Raw genomic sequence first — 17,938 nt, forward strand, 5'->3', positions numbered from 1 at the left:
TCGGGATTTATAAATTAAAATGTACTTATACGTTTTTAATAACTGTATGAAGGTTTAAATATAATCAGTACCTTGTCATTTAAGAACAATTATTTAATAATTATTCTGATATTTTCTTCCTTTAGTTCCTCTTGACATTTAAATTCAATTGTACATTATTCTCATTATTATTATATGACCCACAATACCCCCTGAATGTATCCAAAACATATTTTTTACATATAATATTAATAAAATTTTGAATAATTTAATTTAACAATATAATTTATCTATTTTTATAATATATTTGATTTTATGATGAACTATGCAACTTAACTAGCACCAAATTGAAAATGTCAAAATTACTAACCCAAAGTTAGACATTATTCGTTGACCATGTAAATAACATTAATTTTTTTTTCGTGTAAAAGTCATATTAAGATCTGTTTAGTTATATAATACAAAAATTACATAGTATCATGCAATACAATGAGGATATCCAGCAAGTACTGTTTCTTAAATATACTCATTTTGATTGCAATATGCATCATCCTATATTTAATTTTAATTAGCAAAAACCTGGACCAAAGAGACTTGTTATCCGATTCTCTATTAGACTCGACAACGAAACATCCAAATAACGATCATAACATTTGGTTGATTTTTACCAAAGTCAGTAATAATTCGCCTCTAAGTTTAAAATTTAAGAATCTCGTATACAATATACTGAACGTCTCGTCAGTGCCTCTGAAATTCCACATTATAGTAGACGAGAAATCGAAAAATATAGCCAAGAATCAACTATCAGAAGTAGTGTACCGTTTAAACAAGAGTCTTGTGTTTACTTTTTATAATGTTCAAGACTGTGTGTCTAAGCTTAATGATATTGTTAATGTTATGACACCATTCTTTAGTTCCAGACCAGGTAGGAAATTTCATGAACTATTATTTTTGTTATTAATTGAGTGGTGTTTATTTTAGGAACATACTACAGTGATGCAATTTTTTATTTGTCCTTAGGACTGTATCGAATAGCTCCATTATCACAAAAAAGAGCTGTCCTACTTGACTGTGATTTGTTTTTTAAGAAAGACATTGCTTTGCTTTTTAATGAATTTGATAGGTAAGTCTCTCCATTAACATTAATTAATAACAGGACTTTAAGATATAATTTGTAGTTTTAAGTCAACCGCTCTGTATGGGTTAGCCCCTGAACTAACACCAGTTTATAGACATATCCTACATATGTATAAACTAAAACACTCAACCAGTTTTGGTGAATATTACCATGAAAATAAAATATCCGAAAACCAACATCCCAAGGGATTTCAAGGTTATAACAGTGGCGTTGTTCTGATTGATTTTGAGAAGCAGAGAAAATCGAAGGAATTCCTTTATGTGATATCAAAAGAGAATGTAAAGAATATGACAGAGAAGTATAAGTTTCGTGGACATCTGGGGGATCAGGATTTTTTCACACTTGTGGGGTATGAGTACCCCCATCTAATTCAGACTATAAATTGCGGATTCAATAAGCAGCTGTGTACTTGGTGGAGGGATCATGGCTACAGTGATATTTTTGATAACTATTTTAGATGTAATCATTCTATAGTTGTGTTGCACGGTAACTGCAATACTAGAATTCCAAAAGATTGATTTCTTAGTATTAGATTTAATATGATGATCTTGTATTACCATAAAGCTTTGCCATTTTGAATGATCTTTTTGAGCCATAACCATAAGGTGCAATACATGACTTTTTTTATTATATGGCATTTTTTGATGCTTACCTATTTAAACGTATGTAATTTTTATATAAAGAGTTTTATATTTGTATTATGTTAATATTGCTTTTACAAAGGTTTTTTTATAAAATAAAATATAAATGATCTGATATTAGTGAGTTTTAATTTCTTGATTTTTTACATACAATTTAATATGTTTTAAAAGCAAATATACTCCATATTAATAAACGGGCAGGCCTTGTATTATATACATATATTAGGATTTCGGTAAAAGTCTAGGCTCCTCAACTTAGGTAGTATTGATGTCTTTTATAAACGGAAGAGATTTCGGATTATTTTAGACGCAAATTTAAGATATAAATAATAAAATATTTGATTCTTTGATTTTATTATAACACTGAAACTGTTATCTGTCAAATTACTCCAATTGTTTTAAACAGATTACTGGCTTTCTCTTGTCATGCGTTTTTAGAAGGGCATTTTTTATAAAATAAAATACAAAAAAATGTGATGTTAATGAGTGAATTTTATTAACAACTTGTATTCGTAAGTTTATATATAAATTAATCTTTCACGCGCACACAACAATATTAAATAAATATAAACAGCTACAACAAATGTGAGATATAAAATGACAAAAGCATATAAATTAGATATGTATAGAAAGAAAAGTAAATTTAAAGTTTATAGGCCTGGCGCATCATCAAATCAAAATAGCAGTCGTTATCAATTGAAGCACTAATTGCGCTATAATAATTTACGAATTCTTCCTTCGTTACCTGTAACATAAGAAAGTTTTTTAGTTAATTAGGAGTTTTGACATTTTTTGATCGATTTACCTTTCCATCTCTAGTAGCGTCTTGTTCAAAGTTTCCTAGGAACTTCTTCAAGATGCTTTCTTCGGTGTCTTCACCGGAAATATAGCGGGGATGCGACTTGACATTATAGACGTTCTTCAAATCTTCGATGGTGATCTCACCATCGCCGGTTTTGTCCATTTTGTTGAAAGCTTCGTCTATAACTTTCTTTCTGGATTCGGAAAGAGGAGGCTGTGAAACAATAGGAATTGTACAGACGAAATAACAAGTTTGTTTCATTATATACTCTAATGTGGACCAAGAATTCCTCCATATTGACGCTTCCGCTACCATCGGTATCGAATTTCGAAAACAAATCGTCGATTTCTTCGTCGGATATCTCCAGACCGATTTCCCTCAGACCCAAGGTGAATTCCTCCTTGTTAAGGTTTTTGTTTCCATCTTCGTCCATTCTTCTAAATAAGCGACCTGTACATGATTTTAGAAATTAGAAATCACACAATCGATTTACAATTATTTTAGGAAACCTTGTTAATCCCTATGAATCATTTTAAATTGAAAGCGGTTTTCTAGAAACAATTATGTTGTTGATTAAACGATCATTAATTGTTCAACCTTAGTACATGTTATTAGTTCGACATTTGGGACATTTTCCGTGAAATAGACCAGCAAAAAGTACCAACTAGTAATCAAATAATAAATATGAATAATACACGATTTTTTTTATTATCCACATTACGTAGAAACTCCATATACAAATACAATGTATACAATCCGGCAACATGCAAGCTGATATAAAAACTTTTCTAAAATTTAGATGGCTGCGATTATAAGATGAGCGGCTTATATACTATTATTTCTTCAATTTTTTTTTATGTAAGGCTCCAACTACATTTCGACATCTCGAGTTTTGTGGATACGAATATACCCATTTAATATTTACAGTGGAAAGATTTTATTACGGTTAAAATGGCATCGTAATTTCTTACATGACGATGATTATAACATGAAAACGGTTACCATGGCAACGCAAATTATGGGTCATAAGATAAAACGCTTCAAATTTTCCGTTTCTTTTGGAATTTGGGAATGAAAACTGCGTATAAACATTATTCTAGTAAAACGGTAAAGTTTTAAAGAAATTTCAAACCTATCCATCGAGTACTTTCCCAGTTTTTCGGACAGAAACGTATCGAAAGTATTAATCATTGAATATTGCCAAAAATGGAATTTTACCTAGTCCTAAAATGCCCGTGGCCCCCCTTGACAGACAGAGCAGTCTCAGTCTTTGCACAGGGTCGGCGGAATTACCAGTTGCGTGAAGTTCCCTTAAGCTTTTAGCTGCCATCTCCGCTTCTTGTCGTGATGTCGCACTTTGTGGTCGAATGGGCATACTGGAAGCAACCAAACAAACTTACTGAGGTATTCGACACTTTTTTTAACGTATAAAAAACCATATGTTGTTTGAACAAGGTCTATCTTACCACTAATAGTACCGGGTACTATAAAATCCCTTGAAACGGATCGGTATTATTTTTGGGTTTGGTGCTATTATAACTTTAAGAAACAATAAGAACGTCGTCTCAACTTAGTTAACACGGTAATTGCAGACAGATGACTAACAAACCGGACCCACATTCGATCGGATGTCCCGCGAACTAATTCAGGCTAAATGCAATTTACCGCAGAATAGAAATATGTCTGCTACATAATATTTATTTCTTTTCTCTAAACAATATTACAATATATGGTCATAAATAAAAAAAATCATTTAATTTTAATTAATATTAATATCGTTATCAACTTTGCGAAATATCACTGAATAAATAAAAAAATCGTTTGCCAACTAATTCAAATTGTGTTCTATAATTTTTGAAATTTTAAACCTACAGTCAGAATTTCTAATAAAACAATGAATTATTAATTAATTTTTGCTCATTCTAAATTCATAAATTCTACTTATTAGTTATTTGTCTTATGATGGTTTAAAATACTTAATTAGATTTTTATTTAAAAAAATAATTATTTGATGATCGAAAAGATGTAGAATCTATAAATATTCGAGAAAATTTATTTTATTTTGCGCCAAAACACCATAATTATAATAATAATAATAATAGCTTTTGCGTGTGCCGTCACTCTTTCGTAATCACCTGACAGTGTGCATGTTTATTACGATACATTAGTTTAATTATTTAGAGGGATGGGTTAATTATTTGAAGTGTGACGTTCCTCAATATAATAATACAAGGACAAAAACTCCGAATTAGTTGTTTACTAACGATCCATTGAGGAAAAAGGTTAGAATAATGTGACTGAATCTTGCAAGGTAAAACCCAGTCATTATGTCTTCAAATTAGGTCATCTTTTCGTTGAAAGATTAATAACAGCTATAGTTTTTCCAACAAAACAGCCGATGCACGTCATCAAAATTTATAATGCAACGTTGCCGCACCAAATTTAAGTTTTCATTTATTTTGACTCTGACAACAATAAACTAATGTAAATAAAACAATGAAACCAAAATAACGTTATAAAATATAATGTATTTTAACATTACAGTAATATAATTCATGTATTTATTGAAGGATTTAAACTACAGTTAATTAAACAGCCAAAATAGTTTCTAGGTTAGAATTGTTTTATTATATTTACATTGACATATGACAATGTTGTCGACCAGTACACAAATCAAATTTTATTTGCCGATTTGGTTGCAAGTTCGGAGTTATCACACTGCATTCTGTCTCTTTTTAACTATAGTGATACTAATTAGTAAAATGTTTAATTGTAAAATTATTGTAATTAATTGTTGTAAAATTTAGCAATACATTCGGCGATGTTGATGTCGTACATTGGCTGTTTTATTGTACATAGTCTATAGTCTGTATATATAAAAAAATAAAGTGCGTAAAACTATTCTTGTTAACGTCATTGTTTACATTATTGAAACAACATGCCAAAAAAATCCAAAAAATGCGAAATATTTACGATAGCATGACGTCATATGCTTTCAAGTTTTTTTTATAAATTGAAAAACATTTTTCCAAGAAATTTCATCGTTCTTTAATAGCATCTACATTTTTGAAAAATCGCTTTGATGAAAGAGCAACATGATTTTTGAGGATATCCAGATTATGTAACATGTAGCGACAATGCCTGGTTAATATGCCGTTCAAACAAATACAGATAATGTATCATCGACCAGAATATGTAGTAATGGGAAGGAACAATGTCTGGTGAATACGACAGATGTGGTAGAATTTCTCATTTAAACATAGCGATGAATATTTGTACGGAAGATGCTTTTTGAGGCTCTTATTGTTTCTAAAGGAAAAATTAACTTTAATCTAATCACGTCTCATATGAAACAAGTGAAGAAAACCTTCAAAAAATTTGTTTTTTATTGTGCCGCACATTTGCAGGTTATGTTGTTAACAGATGTCTAATTTTACAATATGACGTTTTCGGTCAATGTATTACTGATGATATTTTTTTGTTGACATTAAAATGAGAGTGATAAAAAATAAAGCCGAATGCTTTGGCATGAATATAGTCGCCAAAATGTCAGATACGATACCAAATAGAAGTCATAACCCTAACAGTTCCTTTGTAATTTGAAAACACACGAAAAAGTTTTTAAAATTAAAATTATTATATGATCATAGTTTTTTTAGGAGACACTTCCTAAAAAGGAAATAAAACCTTTGTTTTTTTGTTTTGCTGAGTACTCGAAGGTTATGTTTTTGACAGATGTCTAATTTACAATATGACTTTTTCAATCAATCCATTATTAGTGGTATATTTTTTGTTGATATTAAAATGACATAAAAAATAAAACCTAAATAAATATAGTATAAGTGACGACATTTATCAAAGAAAATTTTAATTGTCTTTATTTTACAATTTTATTTAATATATATAGTTTTTTTTTATATTAACGCCCTAACTGACTTCAAGAAAATTTAAAATTCTATGGACGTAATGTTTTTAGGAAAGAATTCACTATTCTTATATTCTCCGCATATTGACAGATAAGTCAAATAAGTTCTTAATTCTTGACGTATTTAAAGAAAATATTTTCATTTTGACCAAATACTCTTTCACTTAGATTATTATTGAAGTCAAAGTCAAATTTGAAACCAATTCTGATATATAGTACATTAAACTTTAAAAAAATCATATAAATTTGTGAGTTTTAACATTTTTCTTTCCTTCGGAGAATTATAAGAGTAAATTATGCAAAAATTAGTCGATATCGCATGACTTCAAGCTAATAATTATGAACAAAATTAATCACAATTTGTTCATAGGTTAATGTAAAGGTAACACGTCAAATGAAAACATTTTTAGTTCTGATGAATTTAGAAAACCGAAATTATGTACTTGCAACCCTACTTCTTTCAACTGAAAACGATTTTAAAGGGTTTAAATAAATCAATTCCTTATTATTAATGATCCGGGACTATCCAACAAAAAAATAATCACAAAAGATTCACGTTTGGTACCAGTTACGAAGGAAGGTCGAGCTAATACTACACGGTTCAAAGGCCGTTAACAACGCGTTATAATCTATTGAATCTTACCTATACTCTTCGAACGTTTTACTATAAAGCATTGTTATTGTAAACACGCCCGATACAAACCAAATATCAAGGACGCGCGTAAGGAAATAAGGGAGTTGATATTTAAATTCAATAACATCCCATGGACTATAAGCTGTAACGTTAAAAATATTCAAAATATACAGTATCAATATATAATTGTTGGGAAACAATCAAAAATCATTCACAGAAATGATCTAAAAACGCCTTCGCCTTTTTTAAAGTAAAAGCCTAACGCATTCAAATGAAATTTATTGATATCCGGAATAGCATCCAATCATACCATATCATATAGAGATCGCGCTATATATGAAAGTGAAAAGACACTAAAAGAGAAAACAATATATTTCAAAATAGGTCTATGTTTATTTCGAAAATTTGTTAAAAAAATTTATTATCACATATGAGTTACATAATGTTTGGTTAGGAAAAATGGTATATCTATTTTTTTCTATTTTTTTTTAATGTGTTGCCTTCCGAAATTTGTAAATTCGTTTTAGAATCAGGCAATATTTTTCTTTTCATTTTATTCTAGTTAAAAAGAGACACAATGCTGTTTGATAAGTACATTCATAGTAATCAAAAGGCAGACGGAACTGAACAGGAACGGGATAATGGAGGACCCCTCTTGCCAGTAAAATTCGTTAGCGTAGTAAGCATTTTTACTGTTAAATATTATTTTGTTGCAATTTTTATTAAAAATATTTTTAGCGTGTTGCAGCTGCACTAAGTATTAGTATGGACACGGCCACTGAAATATCTCAAAAAAAATGAAAAATTTAATCAAAATCAGCTTGATTGTAGCTCTTTCAAAGATTAAATATATGAAATGTATAAAAACAGTAAGTAATTTTTCAATACAAACTCGTCGATTCGTCTCAAATGTTTCCCTTATTGGCCCAATTTATACAACTAACTTCTTCATCTTGCTCAGAGAAAAAATACGTAGATATACCAACATTTCATATGCAAATTTTACTAATTCTACGTAATTTTTTAAAATTAAAAAAGACTATTATTACGGTTTCCCTAACCTATAATTTATTTGTCAAGATGTCAACGCAAGTCTCAAGTCTAGCATGTAGATGACGCCACCTCTTAGTTCGAATTCGCGAATCTAACTTAATTAATATCAAAAGACACTTGTCAAGATTTTATAAAAATATGGTTTATAGTTTAAAAGATACTGTAGTTTTACTGAGACAACGTTGGACAGTGCGTCATTTTATAAACGAATCCATGAAATCTGTGATGAAATTGAGCATATTATGCAGTGCCACCCATCGTACAGTCCAGATCTGGCCTCCGGTGACTACTAGATGCTTGCGGACCTCAAAAGTACTCTCCAAGGACAGATGACTAGCTCAAATAAAGACGCGAATGTGGAAGTGGAAGCCTATTTTGAAAGCAAAGACAATTCGTTCTAAGTAGAAGGTCTGTTAGTAAAGTTAGAGGAGCTCTATACTGAATGTACCACGGTTTATGGAAGATATGTTGATGAATACAATTGAATTTCACCTAAAACATTTTTTTAAACTGACAAACATGTAATAATTCTAAGAATATAGAAAAATGTGTAATATAAAACATTATAACATAGCAGGTAAATCGATATATAAAGATAAATGTCGTTGACCTACGCTACGCAAGTAAAAACTCCTGGAAGGAACTACATAAATTAAAAAGTAATGAACAGCCGGGAAAAAACTTTATTCCAATAGTTTACTGGAACCCATTATCATTACAAGCGCCAAATGGAATTAAATAATAAATTGGGCATTTGACATTTATATATATTATATCCAATAAAAAATTTAATAAAATTAAATATTATTTTATTTGAAAACAACGGAAATTCCATATATATTTTTAATGTTATCACAAAAAATCAAAAATAAATATTTTTTGGTAACATCGTAAAAAAAACATAAAACGAAACTGTTTGAACTTACTTGATTTATTCTTTCTTCGGCGTTAAGCGACCAGCAACAGTTTAGCGACTAATCGGCTAAAAAATATTCTAAAGTGACAAAACTGTGTACAATGCGGTAAATTTCAGCCTTTATCGACCGGATCTACACGCAATTTTCCGCAATAAATAAATTAGAAAACTAATTAGGAGTAGTGTCAGATAATGAAGTGCCCACGGGAATGAACCCGGTCGAATTTATCAAGTTGGCTGGGGGGGTGTGATGATCGGCTGAATGAATAGGGTGGACTGTCAGTTGTATCGATAAACGAATATGTATAAATAATCTAATCTCTAATAGTATTGAACATGGTTGCTAAGCGCTATATTTTCTATAGGAATATCAACAAACGGATCCAACATTTATAGAGAAAATCATCAGCTCATATCACTAACACGGTGAGCTAATAAAAAATGCGCCTCATTATGTAGTTGAAATAGCCATATAAAAAAGGAAGTGTTCCACTATAACCTTCTCTTGTTTTCTCAAAAATTATTAATTACTAAATAAAAATAATTTGTAGTCAGTTCAAATCAACAATATCATTCATGAATTAAGTCAAATTTCTCTAAAATAATACACACCCAACAAAACCGTACAGTTTTATTTCTTCATAACTTTGATATATAAAAATCAAAATATTTTAAGTTCTCTATATTTTTAAACTTTAATAATTAATAAAGGGTAGGAAAAGGTCATCAACTATGCCAAGGTTAATTCATAGGTTCGGTTGTTAAGATAGTTTTTAAAAACTAGTAATACATATAATGGTAATTAGTCGATATATCTGGTTGCATACGTAAAAAGGCACTTAACGCAAATTTTTTAAGTATTTTATTCACAATAAAATATTATAGATAGTTAAAATCAAGAGTGGTATCAAAAATTAACTTCCTAGAAAATAATCCACTTTTAACAGTAACGTATATTTTTATTGCTTCTCAATATTATAACATACAAACATAAATTTAACTATTAAAGTATTGAATATATAAAAATATACCTCAAAATATTACGTATATTTGGTTGTATATACATAAAAAAATTTAAAACAAGGAAGTCTGGAATTATAATGTAAACATGTTGCATAACCCTACTTTTGCCAAAATTGTCAATAAAATAAAAATGTTCCTTATAATTATTCCTATAATTCTAAGTTTTATGGCTGCTCATTCCGCTTACATTGGAAATAAGGTAGTGTTTCTAGTTTTAAATAAAACACATATTAAATAAAATGTTTCTTAGTATTTGAGATGGCGTACAAAACCAAGTGAAGTAGAACAGTTACTATTAGAAGAAAGAAAGTCTCTTAAAAAGGAACAGAGCCAATATAATATGATGGACGCCTTCGCTAAATATTCAAAGTTGCAAAGGAAAATTAATATAATCGATGATAAATTGAAGATGTTTAGTGATAGAAAAAATACATTTCTTGTTAAGACTTTGGCCACATATGGTATTGAAATATTTTGTGTTGTATGTCTCTTCGTTCTCACTCTTTATTATAGACGCACTACTTTATTTAGAATTGATGATAAAATTGATTTAAGCCCCTTTAATTACCTAATATCATATCCGAATGAAAAAAATTGTATTTCTTTTCATTTTTGGGTCATGACATGTAATATTGTAGTACGATCATTAAAATAACTATTGTAAATATGCGAGTTTGTTTCCTAGGCTGTTGTTTATTTTGGAGAATGCGACTTTTAACTTGTATATTATTAGACAATAATTTTATAAGTATCGTTCAAACATAAACTATATTGTCAGGATATATCGTATACCGATTATGCTTTTCATTCAATTCATTTTAATTTTTTAACTGGATTGTTTTAAAATAAGTAAAATTTCATTTGAAGCTATAAAACGATTTATCGATAATGCCCAACACTAAATTAAGTCATATGTGTTTCCAAGATATAAAAGAAAAATTGACTCATAGAAAATTTGACTTTGACATCAGCTTTCTAACCCTACTTTTGTTTTATACTCCTGTGGAAGTAATTTTTTATTATAAATAAAATAAGGTACCTTTTTTACATTATATTATTAATATTATACATATACATATGTTTTATTTTAAGCTAATTTAAAATGATTCTTCTGTAGTTTAATTCATATTTATGTGGTTTGAATTCATATCCATATGCTGCATTTTCTGATATTTATTCGGCTTTTTATTTTTCAGTTCCAAAATGGGAAGTTGTGACAGAAAACTTTCGCCTGACGAAAAATACAATTTTATTTCTAGAAATCTCCAAGAGGTTCTCGGGGAGGATAAGATTAAAGAAATTTTGAAAAATCGAGACTTAAAAATCTATTGGGGCACTGCCACCACTGGGAAACCCCATGTTGCTTATTTCGTTCCTATGTCTAAGATAGCGGACTTTTTGAGGGCAGGTGCTGAGGTAATTGAATTATTTTTACTATTAATGAAAAGGAATTGTTGGCTGTAAGATGGATGATGCAATAAATTTGTGTGGTGACAGGTTACAATTCTTTTTGCTGATCTTCACGCATATTTGGACAACATGAAAGCACCTTGGGATCTGTTAGCCTTGAGGACACAATATTACGAGAACAGTATTAAAGCTATGTTAAGAAGTATTGGAGTACCTTTGGACAAGTTAAAATTTATCAAAGGCACAGAATATCAACTTTCCAGAGAATATACACTTGATGTTTATAGACTAAGCTCTGTAGTAACCGAACATGATGCGAAAAAGGCAGGTGCTGAAGTTGTTAAGCAAGTAGAACATCCTTTGCTGAGTGGGTTGTTATATCCAGGTAATGTTAGGGTTTATTATATACAGTTAGATTATTAATATATATTTTTTAGGACTGCAAGCTTTAGATGAAGAATATTTAAAAGTTGATGCTCAGTTTGGTGGTGTTGATCAAAGAAAAATTTTTACATTTTCGGAGAAATATCTCCCTCAGCTGGGATATGCGAAAAGGGCTCATTTGATGAATCCTATGGGTAAGCCTTTTTAATCTTTTTACTTTATAAGATGAAAAATTTCTTTTTCCACAGTACCAGGCCTAACAGGGGCAAAAATGTCCTCTTCCGAAGAAGACAGCAAAATTGATTTACTAGATTCACCAGCGAATGTTAAAAAGAAGCTTAAAAAGGCATTTTGTGAACCAGGAAATATTGAAAACAATGGTGTTCTTTCTTTTGTTAAATATGTTATTTTCCCATTATTTAATAGTGGAGAAAAGTTTGTTATTACTAGGAGCCCTGAACATGGGGGAAATATTGAATATGACTCTTTCAATAAATTAGAAGAAGGCTTTGCTAAAGAGGTATGACTACATTTTATTTTTTTTCTACCAAAGAACATTGCTATGTGTAAGAACCATTTGCTATTTTATAGTCAACCGCCATAGTTTTGACACATGACGAATAATGAGACTATGTTTTAAAACAAATTATACCAAGTCGCCCATTATGTGCTCAGCATCATAGTTTTATAATTAATGTGTTAACCTATCAGATTAATATGAATTCAATCAGATTAAAAATTATTATATTTGATTTGTACATGTTGTATTTGTCGTCTTGTCCTACATTAAAATTATTATTAGATATTTGTTTTCTGGTTTTGTAAAATGTTCCTAAAAGCAAACAATATATTTCGTTTAACGCTTGTTTTATACCCTTATTATCTATAGTTGTGTACATCTCCAAAAAAATGCAGCTTGATATCTTGGACTACATATTTTTTAATTAGGAAATTCATCCGGGAGACCTAAAAGCTGCAGTTGAGCTGCATATTAATAAATTGTTAGCGCCGATCATCAAAGAATTCGAGAAGCCTGAGCTGAAAAAATTGGCAGAGAAAGCTTACCCACAACCCGGAAAGCAAAGTAAGTTCTAAGTGGAAATATCTAAATTATTTTGCTTACTGTTATTAGTTTGATAAGGTTTATTCACTTAAATTGACATTAGTACATTGACTTTTTTATATTTGACATATTAGAAAACAAATGAGTGAAAAACATAAATAAAGGGAAAATATTACAACATGGTCTAAAAATTATTTTAAATAATAACGAAATGTCCCGTTAAAATTTCAAGTCAAATCACAAACTAGTTTTCCAGTTTTAAGATGAATTTTTGTATTAAAACATTAAGAAGATTTTACTGAAATTGTATTTATGATTTCTTCCCTAATGACATGTTAACAGTTACTAAGACAACGTTGAACTAAAACGTTTAGTTTTTGCTTGTTTGTTGACTTTTTTAGACAAAATGTATATGAAAACACTTGTTTTAAACAGCAATGTTGTGTAAAAATATCATGTCAATTTCTCAATCACTCTCCAAGTTTTACGGACAAAAATATACAGAAGGTGAATGTTTGAGCATAAAAATTTGTTTTTTACAGAAGGTGGCAATAATCAAAATAATAACGTATCTGACGAGTTAACACCAAGCCGCCTGGATATACGAATCGGAAAAATAGTGGAAGTCTCCAGGCATCCTGACGCGGATGCTCTTTATGTAGAAAAAATTGATTTGGGTATGTACGATGAGAAACTATACGATTTCTTTTCTCACGGCTAAGATTTCAGGTGAAGAGAAACCAAGAACAATCGTTAGTGGCTTGGTGAATTTTGTTCCTATAGAAGAAATGGAAAACAGAATGGTTGTAGTTCTGTGTAATTTAAAGCCGGCTAAAATGAGGGGAATTGAAAGTCAAGGAATGGTGTTGTGTGCTTCTGTGTAAGTATACTATATCTTATATGATTTTAATATCCTCTCATGTTGAACATCTCCTTTTTATATTAGGGATGATCCCAAACAAGTTGAGCCTCTTCTACCACCTGCCAACGCAGTTCCAGGCGAAAGGGTATTCGTAGAAAATTACGAAAGTGGCTCTCCAGATGCTGTGCTGAATCCCAAAAAGAAGATATGGGAAAAGCTCCAAGTCGATCTTAAAACCAGCAGTGAATGTTTCGCGCAGTGGCAAGGGAACAGTCTGTTAACAAAAGGCGGAGAGAAGATACGCAGCAAAACTATGGCGGGAGCTCCTATTAAATAACTGTAGTGTTTTTAACTAAACGAATGCTTTTTACCTACTCACTTTTATATTTATTATAAATGCTGTTATTCTGCAGAACAAAGAGATTTTTAATCAGTTGGTTTCGTTTTTTCTTGTCCATGAAAAATCTTCTGGAGTTAAAATTTGTTCTATTGAAAGAGGACAAATCAGTGGAAGTAAAAAACTACTACATGGTCACCAAAGACGTATATAGTCTACCCAATAAAACATCCAATGCACGTCATCAAAATTTCTAACCTCTGATTATCACTGATGTTTTTAAGAATTTTGTAGACATTTGACAACAGTGTCGACCAACTCAAACCGAATCATATACATTGATTTCATTACATGGTCCTACACATCAGACAGTATTCTATCCCATTTTAACTAAGGCAAAATGAGAAGGAAAAATCGGCTCCGAGTTTCAGATTTTATACAAACACCATTGGAAGTAATGTGCATTGGCTATTTTATTAGAAGGACCATACCTTTTCAAAGGTGGTTGCCGTTTTGCTCTATATCACGATGAAATATTCCGATGATATATAGAAAATATCAGAAATGTAAAAAGTCTCATCACAACAATAAGCATGTCATCAACATATTAACCAACTGTTTTCGACAGAATTTAGTCGAAGATAAGACTAATCTATTTTTACACCCAAAAAACCCGCATCCCAAATTTTTGTCAATTCAGATTAATCCTTCGCCAGTACATTACCATTCAAATTTCTAGTATGATGGTTCAAAATTTTGGAAAGAATAAAGATAAATAAAAAAAACGTCAATATAACAGGTTACTTACGATTTATTATCCTCAAATCTTAATCAAACCAATAAAGTTATTTAACTATATTTAGTACAAATAAAAAAATTTAATACATTTTTCCTGAAATTTTAACCTCCAGCCAATGTACGTCATTAAAAAAATTATTAATACAACGTTGCGACATACTAAATTTAAGTTTTCGTTTATTTTGACTCTAGACAATAAAATACTAACAAAAATAAAATAATGAAACAAAAATAACGTTATAAAATATAATTTTTATAACATTATTATCATATTATATCCAATGCATGTTTATTGAGAAACTTGAACTACAGTTAATTAAAGAACCGCAATTGCTTGTAGATTAGGGTTGTTTTATTATATTTACATTGACATATGACAACGTGTCGATCAGTGGACACATGATTTTGTTTGACCGATTTGGTTACATTTTCGGGCGCGTCATTCTGTCTTTTTTTAACCAGAGTGATGCTAATTAGTAAAATAATTTTAGAGAGAAAGATTTTATGTTTTATAAACTGAATGTGGCAATACGTTCGACGGTGTTGACGACGTGCAATGGCTGTTTTATTTGAAGGGCTTGAAGCTAGTAATTTTGTTGACTCCAATATCAACGTGTTTATTTAAATATTCTTTGCAGTATTTTGATGTTAACTAAAAATAGAACGTTTCTAAATTTTTGAACGATGGTGTATATATTCAAAGATGGCCAATTAGTGTTGGTAGGATGGGAGAAAATAAATATCTTTTCATAGATATGAAAAAAACAATCAACAGTTTAAAAACAGGAATGTATATTTCTTATAAATAATAACAAATACTTAAATAATACATATAGACAATATACAGAGAGAGAACTGTTAGTCTAGGTGGGAGGAGCAGCGTGTATAGAGCGCCTCCTTAAAAATATTCGGCTACTTGTAGGAAACTGTCTAGCTAATAATATCAACGATGACGCTAAAGCTAATTTTACTGGAAGATTCTGACCTCCAGGGAGACTCACAAATACTGTAGCGACAGCAGCCACCCCATCACCTAATAGGGAAATTACATACATTAGACAAAAAATTAGTTACAACCAGATACGGGACTTACCTGTAGGCTCTATCGCTACAGGTCTTACGTCATGATGCGCGTTTTTCTTACCAGTTGGCGTTTTGGTGGTTAAGTCCAAGGTAACGCTGGCGAAAGGCCGCTTCGCCATATGTAACATTTCGACTACGTGTCTTCGTCTGGCGTGGCGGGCGTCAGCGGCCTGTTTCGCCTTCCAGGCCACCACGCAGGCGGCCAGGAACAGGAAGAATACCGAAAAAAATACGGAAAAGAAAACGAATAAGTCGATATGTAATTGGTCCTGTCTAGAGAAGACCACTCCATAAGCTGCCTGTCGATCGTCCACGGATTGTAGAACTAAAAAGAAGCGGGTATTTTCTAACTTATGGTATTCCTAAAAAAAAAGTTATGATGAAGAAACTTCCATTAAAATTTTTATATATAGTATCTGGGAAAAAATCGTGATGTTTTTTCCAAAAAGTCGTGTTAAGTGCAATTAATTATGGAGACACAGAACATAGGCTGTTAATTATATAAATATATAAATTGGTTTTGTGGTTAGAAAGTTGTACGCATTTTTTAAACATTTATTTATTATTAAAATTGATCTCTTAGACCGACCATCAATTTACAGCAAACAAATTCAATTGTCACACTTTACACCCCTTCACTTAGGCACCTAATTTAATTAGACATTTAATGTCATGTTGAAATACTTAGCATTATTTACATACATTTACTATTTACATAGTACTCTAGCACCATTTAATTTCAAGACTGCTGTCTGTTTAGTCTTTTGTTTTATGTATTATATAGCTGCCTGTAGTCTCTTTATGAATGCTTCTTGTTTTTTCCCACTGCTAACAGCGCTATATCATCCGCAAATTAGCTATCGTAACTCTCTCGAATTTTGGTATGTCACCAACTATCAACTGTTTAGTAATTGACTACTTTTCACTATCGACTGTTTCAGTCGTATACTTTTAGTTACTATTTTTGGTTCTACTAGTTTCATTCGAATGTTTTTTAACGTTCTGGCTTTGTCGTCCTAGCCGTGATCTTGACAAAAATGTACCCAATTTGTGCTTACATAGATTTATATGTAATATATATAGTTTTATGATTTTTTTGGTAGCGTGCTTGTCAATAACAATATATTTAATATAACATTTTGGAACGATATTTTTCAAGATTGCTAATGTAAAAGGTTTAAAACGATTAAAATTGTGAATGATAAATAGTAAAATACTTTTGACTGTTTTTATGGCAATAATAGGTATTATTTCGATTACTCTGTCGATTTTTGTTCAAAAATATTTCCGTTCAATAATAAATAAAGCATTTATTTTATTTAAAAAAGCTCTAGTAGTTATTGTGCGTTCATTTTTAATTATACCATCGATTAGTTTTTTTTCTGTGATTAGGTATATGTTTAATTTTTATTTAGTATTTATGGTTATTGTACATCTTTAGTTTTTAGGTTTTGTTTAAGTTCTATTGTATTGTCTATATTTATTATAGTATATTATTTAAAAATAGCAATTAACATATTAAAATTCGATAAAATATTTATGGGGTATTATTCCATTCCATAGAAAAATTCCATTCCTTTTTACAGATCCACAGAACATTCAAATATAAAACTCTACTTCCTTTAAAATGAAATTATTAATTGCATGTTAATAGTATTCAGTAATTAGTTTTTCCTTTTCTTTTTTAAAGTTAGTACGTCAAGGAATATGTACGTCTCCATCCCGCTTACACTACCATTGGAAAATATAAGTACAAATAAAAAATTAACTGCTCCGAGCAATTATCTCCGTCCTTTCCTCTCTCACAATTTATACAGGAAAGGATTCGTACACCTTCGTCTGACACCAATTGAAAAAAAAAGTCGAACCATGCAAATAATAATTACTATT

At 30.3% G+C, this 17,938-nt stretch overlaps 4 protein-coding genes across 9 annotated transcripts in view; 2 read left to right on the forward strand and 2 right to left on the reverse strand.

Moving 5' to 3' along the window:
• Nucleotides 1-344: 344 nt before the first annotated feature.
• Xxylt (Xyloside xylosyltransferase) lies at nucleotides 345-1,873 on the forward strand. Of its 2 annotated transcripts, XM_076415077.1 has the most exons (4): nucleotides 353-485; nucleotides 552-904; nucleotides 961-1,102; nucleotides 1,158-1,873. In XM_076415077.1, the coding sequence occupies exons 1-4, from the start codon at nucleotides 469-471 to the stop codon at nucleotides 1,633-1,635; spliced, it is 990 nt and encodes a 329-aa protein (XP_076271192.1). In that variant the 5' UTR covers nucleotides 353-468; the 3' UTR covers nucleotides 1,636-1,873. The 2 variants fall into 2 exon arrangements, with proteins under 2 accessions (XP_076271191.1, XP_076271192.1); XM_076415076.1 differs by having other exon boundaries at nucleotides 345-904.
• Nucleotides 1,874-2,231: 358 nt separating this feature from the next.
• On the reverse strand, nucleotides 2,232-9,240 carry LOC143203203 (calcyphosin-like protein). Of its 2 annotated transcripts, none has more exons than XM_076415343.1 (5): nucleotides 9,099-9,240; nucleotides 3,779-3,936; nucleotides 2,829-3,010; nucleotides 2,564-2,773; nucleotides 2,232-2,503 (listed from the first exon to the last, which is right to left on the reverse strand). In XM_076415343.1, the coding sequence occupies exons 2-5, from the start codon at nucleotides 3,933-3,935 to the stop codon at nucleotides 2,402-2,404; spliced, it is 651 nt and encodes a 216-aa protein (XP_076271458.1). In that variant the 5' UTR covers nucleotide 3,936; nucleotides 9,099-9,240; the 3' UTR covers nucleotides 2,232-2,401. The 2 variants fall into 2 exon arrangements, with proteins under 2 accessions (XP_076271458.1, XP_076271457.1); XM_076415342.1 differs by lacking the exon at nucleotides 9,099-9,240 and adding an exon at nucleotides 4,027-4,169.
• Nucleotides 9,241-11,047: 1,807 nt separating this feature from the next.
• TyrRS (Tyrosyl-tRNA synthetase) lies at nucleotides 11,048-14,264 on the forward strand. Its single transcript, XM_076415084.1, has 9 exons — nucleotides 11,048-11,146; nucleotides 11,308-11,527; nucleotides 11,609-11,906; nucleotides 11,959-12,099; nucleotides 12,154-12,425; nucleotides 12,854-12,989; nucleotides 13,511-13,645; nucleotides 13,698-13,848; nucleotides 13,915-14,264. The coding sequence occupies exons 2-9, from the start codon at nucleotides 11,315-11,317 to the stop codon at nucleotides 14,165-14,167; spliced, it is 1,599 nt and encodes a 532-aa protein (XP_076271199.1). The 5' UTR covers nucleotides 11,048-11,146; nucleotides 11,308-11,314; the 3' UTR covers nucleotides 14,168-14,264.
• A 1,476-nt stretch (nucleotides 14,265-15,740) lies between these two features.
• Nucleotides 15,741-17,938, reverse strand: part of Megf8 (Multiple EGF like domains 8) — a 221,635-nt gene continuing 219,437 nt past the window's right edge. For all 4 annotated transcript variants that reach the window (XM_076415083.1, XM_076415081.1, XM_076415080.1 and 1 more), the window contains 2 exons: nucleotides 16,059-16,410; nucleotides 15,741-15,998 (listed from right to left, as the gene is read on the reverse strand). In XM_076415083.1, coding sequence (XP_076271198.1) covers nucleotides 15,829-15,998; nucleotides 16,059-16,410 — 522 coding nt within the window. In that variant the 3' untranslated portion in view covers nucleotides 15,741-15,828. The remainder of the gene's footprint in view (nucleotides 15,999-16,058; nucleotides 16,411-17,938) is intronic.

The sequence above is a fragment of the Rhynchophorus ferrugineus genome, unplaced genomic scaffold (genome assembly GCF_030347505.1).
Source record: "Rhynchophorus ferrugineus isolate W39M unplaced genomic scaffold, kcgeb_rfMv2 rfM9, whole genome shotgun sequence".
Taxonomy (NCBI): Eukaryota; Metazoa; Arthropoda; class Insecta; order Coleoptera; family Curculionidae; genus Rhynchophorus; species Rhynchophorus ferrugineus.

Bases quoted from the DNA above. Each gene is read 5' to 3' on its own strand.
- Xxylt (XM_076415076.1), top strand. From the start codon at position 469: ATGAGGATATCCAGCAAGTACTGTTTCTTAAATATACTCATTTTGATT. The intron at 905-960 runs GTAGGAAATTTC...TGTTTATTTTAG, and splicing joins ATTCTTTAGTTCCAGACCAG to GAACATACTACAGTGATGCA. The intron at 1,103-1,157 runs GTAAGTCTCTCC...TATAATTTGTAG, and splicing joins CTTTTTAATGAATTTGATAG to TTTTAAGTCAACCGCTCTGT.
- LOC143203203 (XM_076415343.1), bottom strand. From the start codon at position 3,935: ATGCCCATTCGACCACAAAGTGCGACATCACGACAAGAAGCGGAGATG. The intron at 3,011-3,778 runs GTAAAATTCCAT...AATCATGTACAG, and splicing joins CACGGGCATTTTAGGACTAG to GTCGCTTATTTAGAAGAATG. The intron at 2,504-2,563 runs GTAAATCGATCA...CTTATGTTACAG, and splicing joins ACGCTACTAGAGATGGAAAG to GTAACGAAGGAAGAATTCGT.
- TyrRS (XM_076415084.1), top strand. From the start codon at position 11,315: ATGGGAAGTTGTGACAGAAAACTTTCGCCTGACGAAAAATACAATTTT. The intron at 11,528-11,608 runs GTAATTGAATTA...GTGTGGTGACAG, and splicing joins TTTTGAGGGCAGGTGCTGAG to GTTACAATTCTTTTTGCTGA. The intron at 13,849-13,914 runs GTAAGTATACTA...TTTTTATATTAG, and splicing joins ATGGTGTTGTGTGCTTCTGT to GGATGATCCCAAACAAGTTG.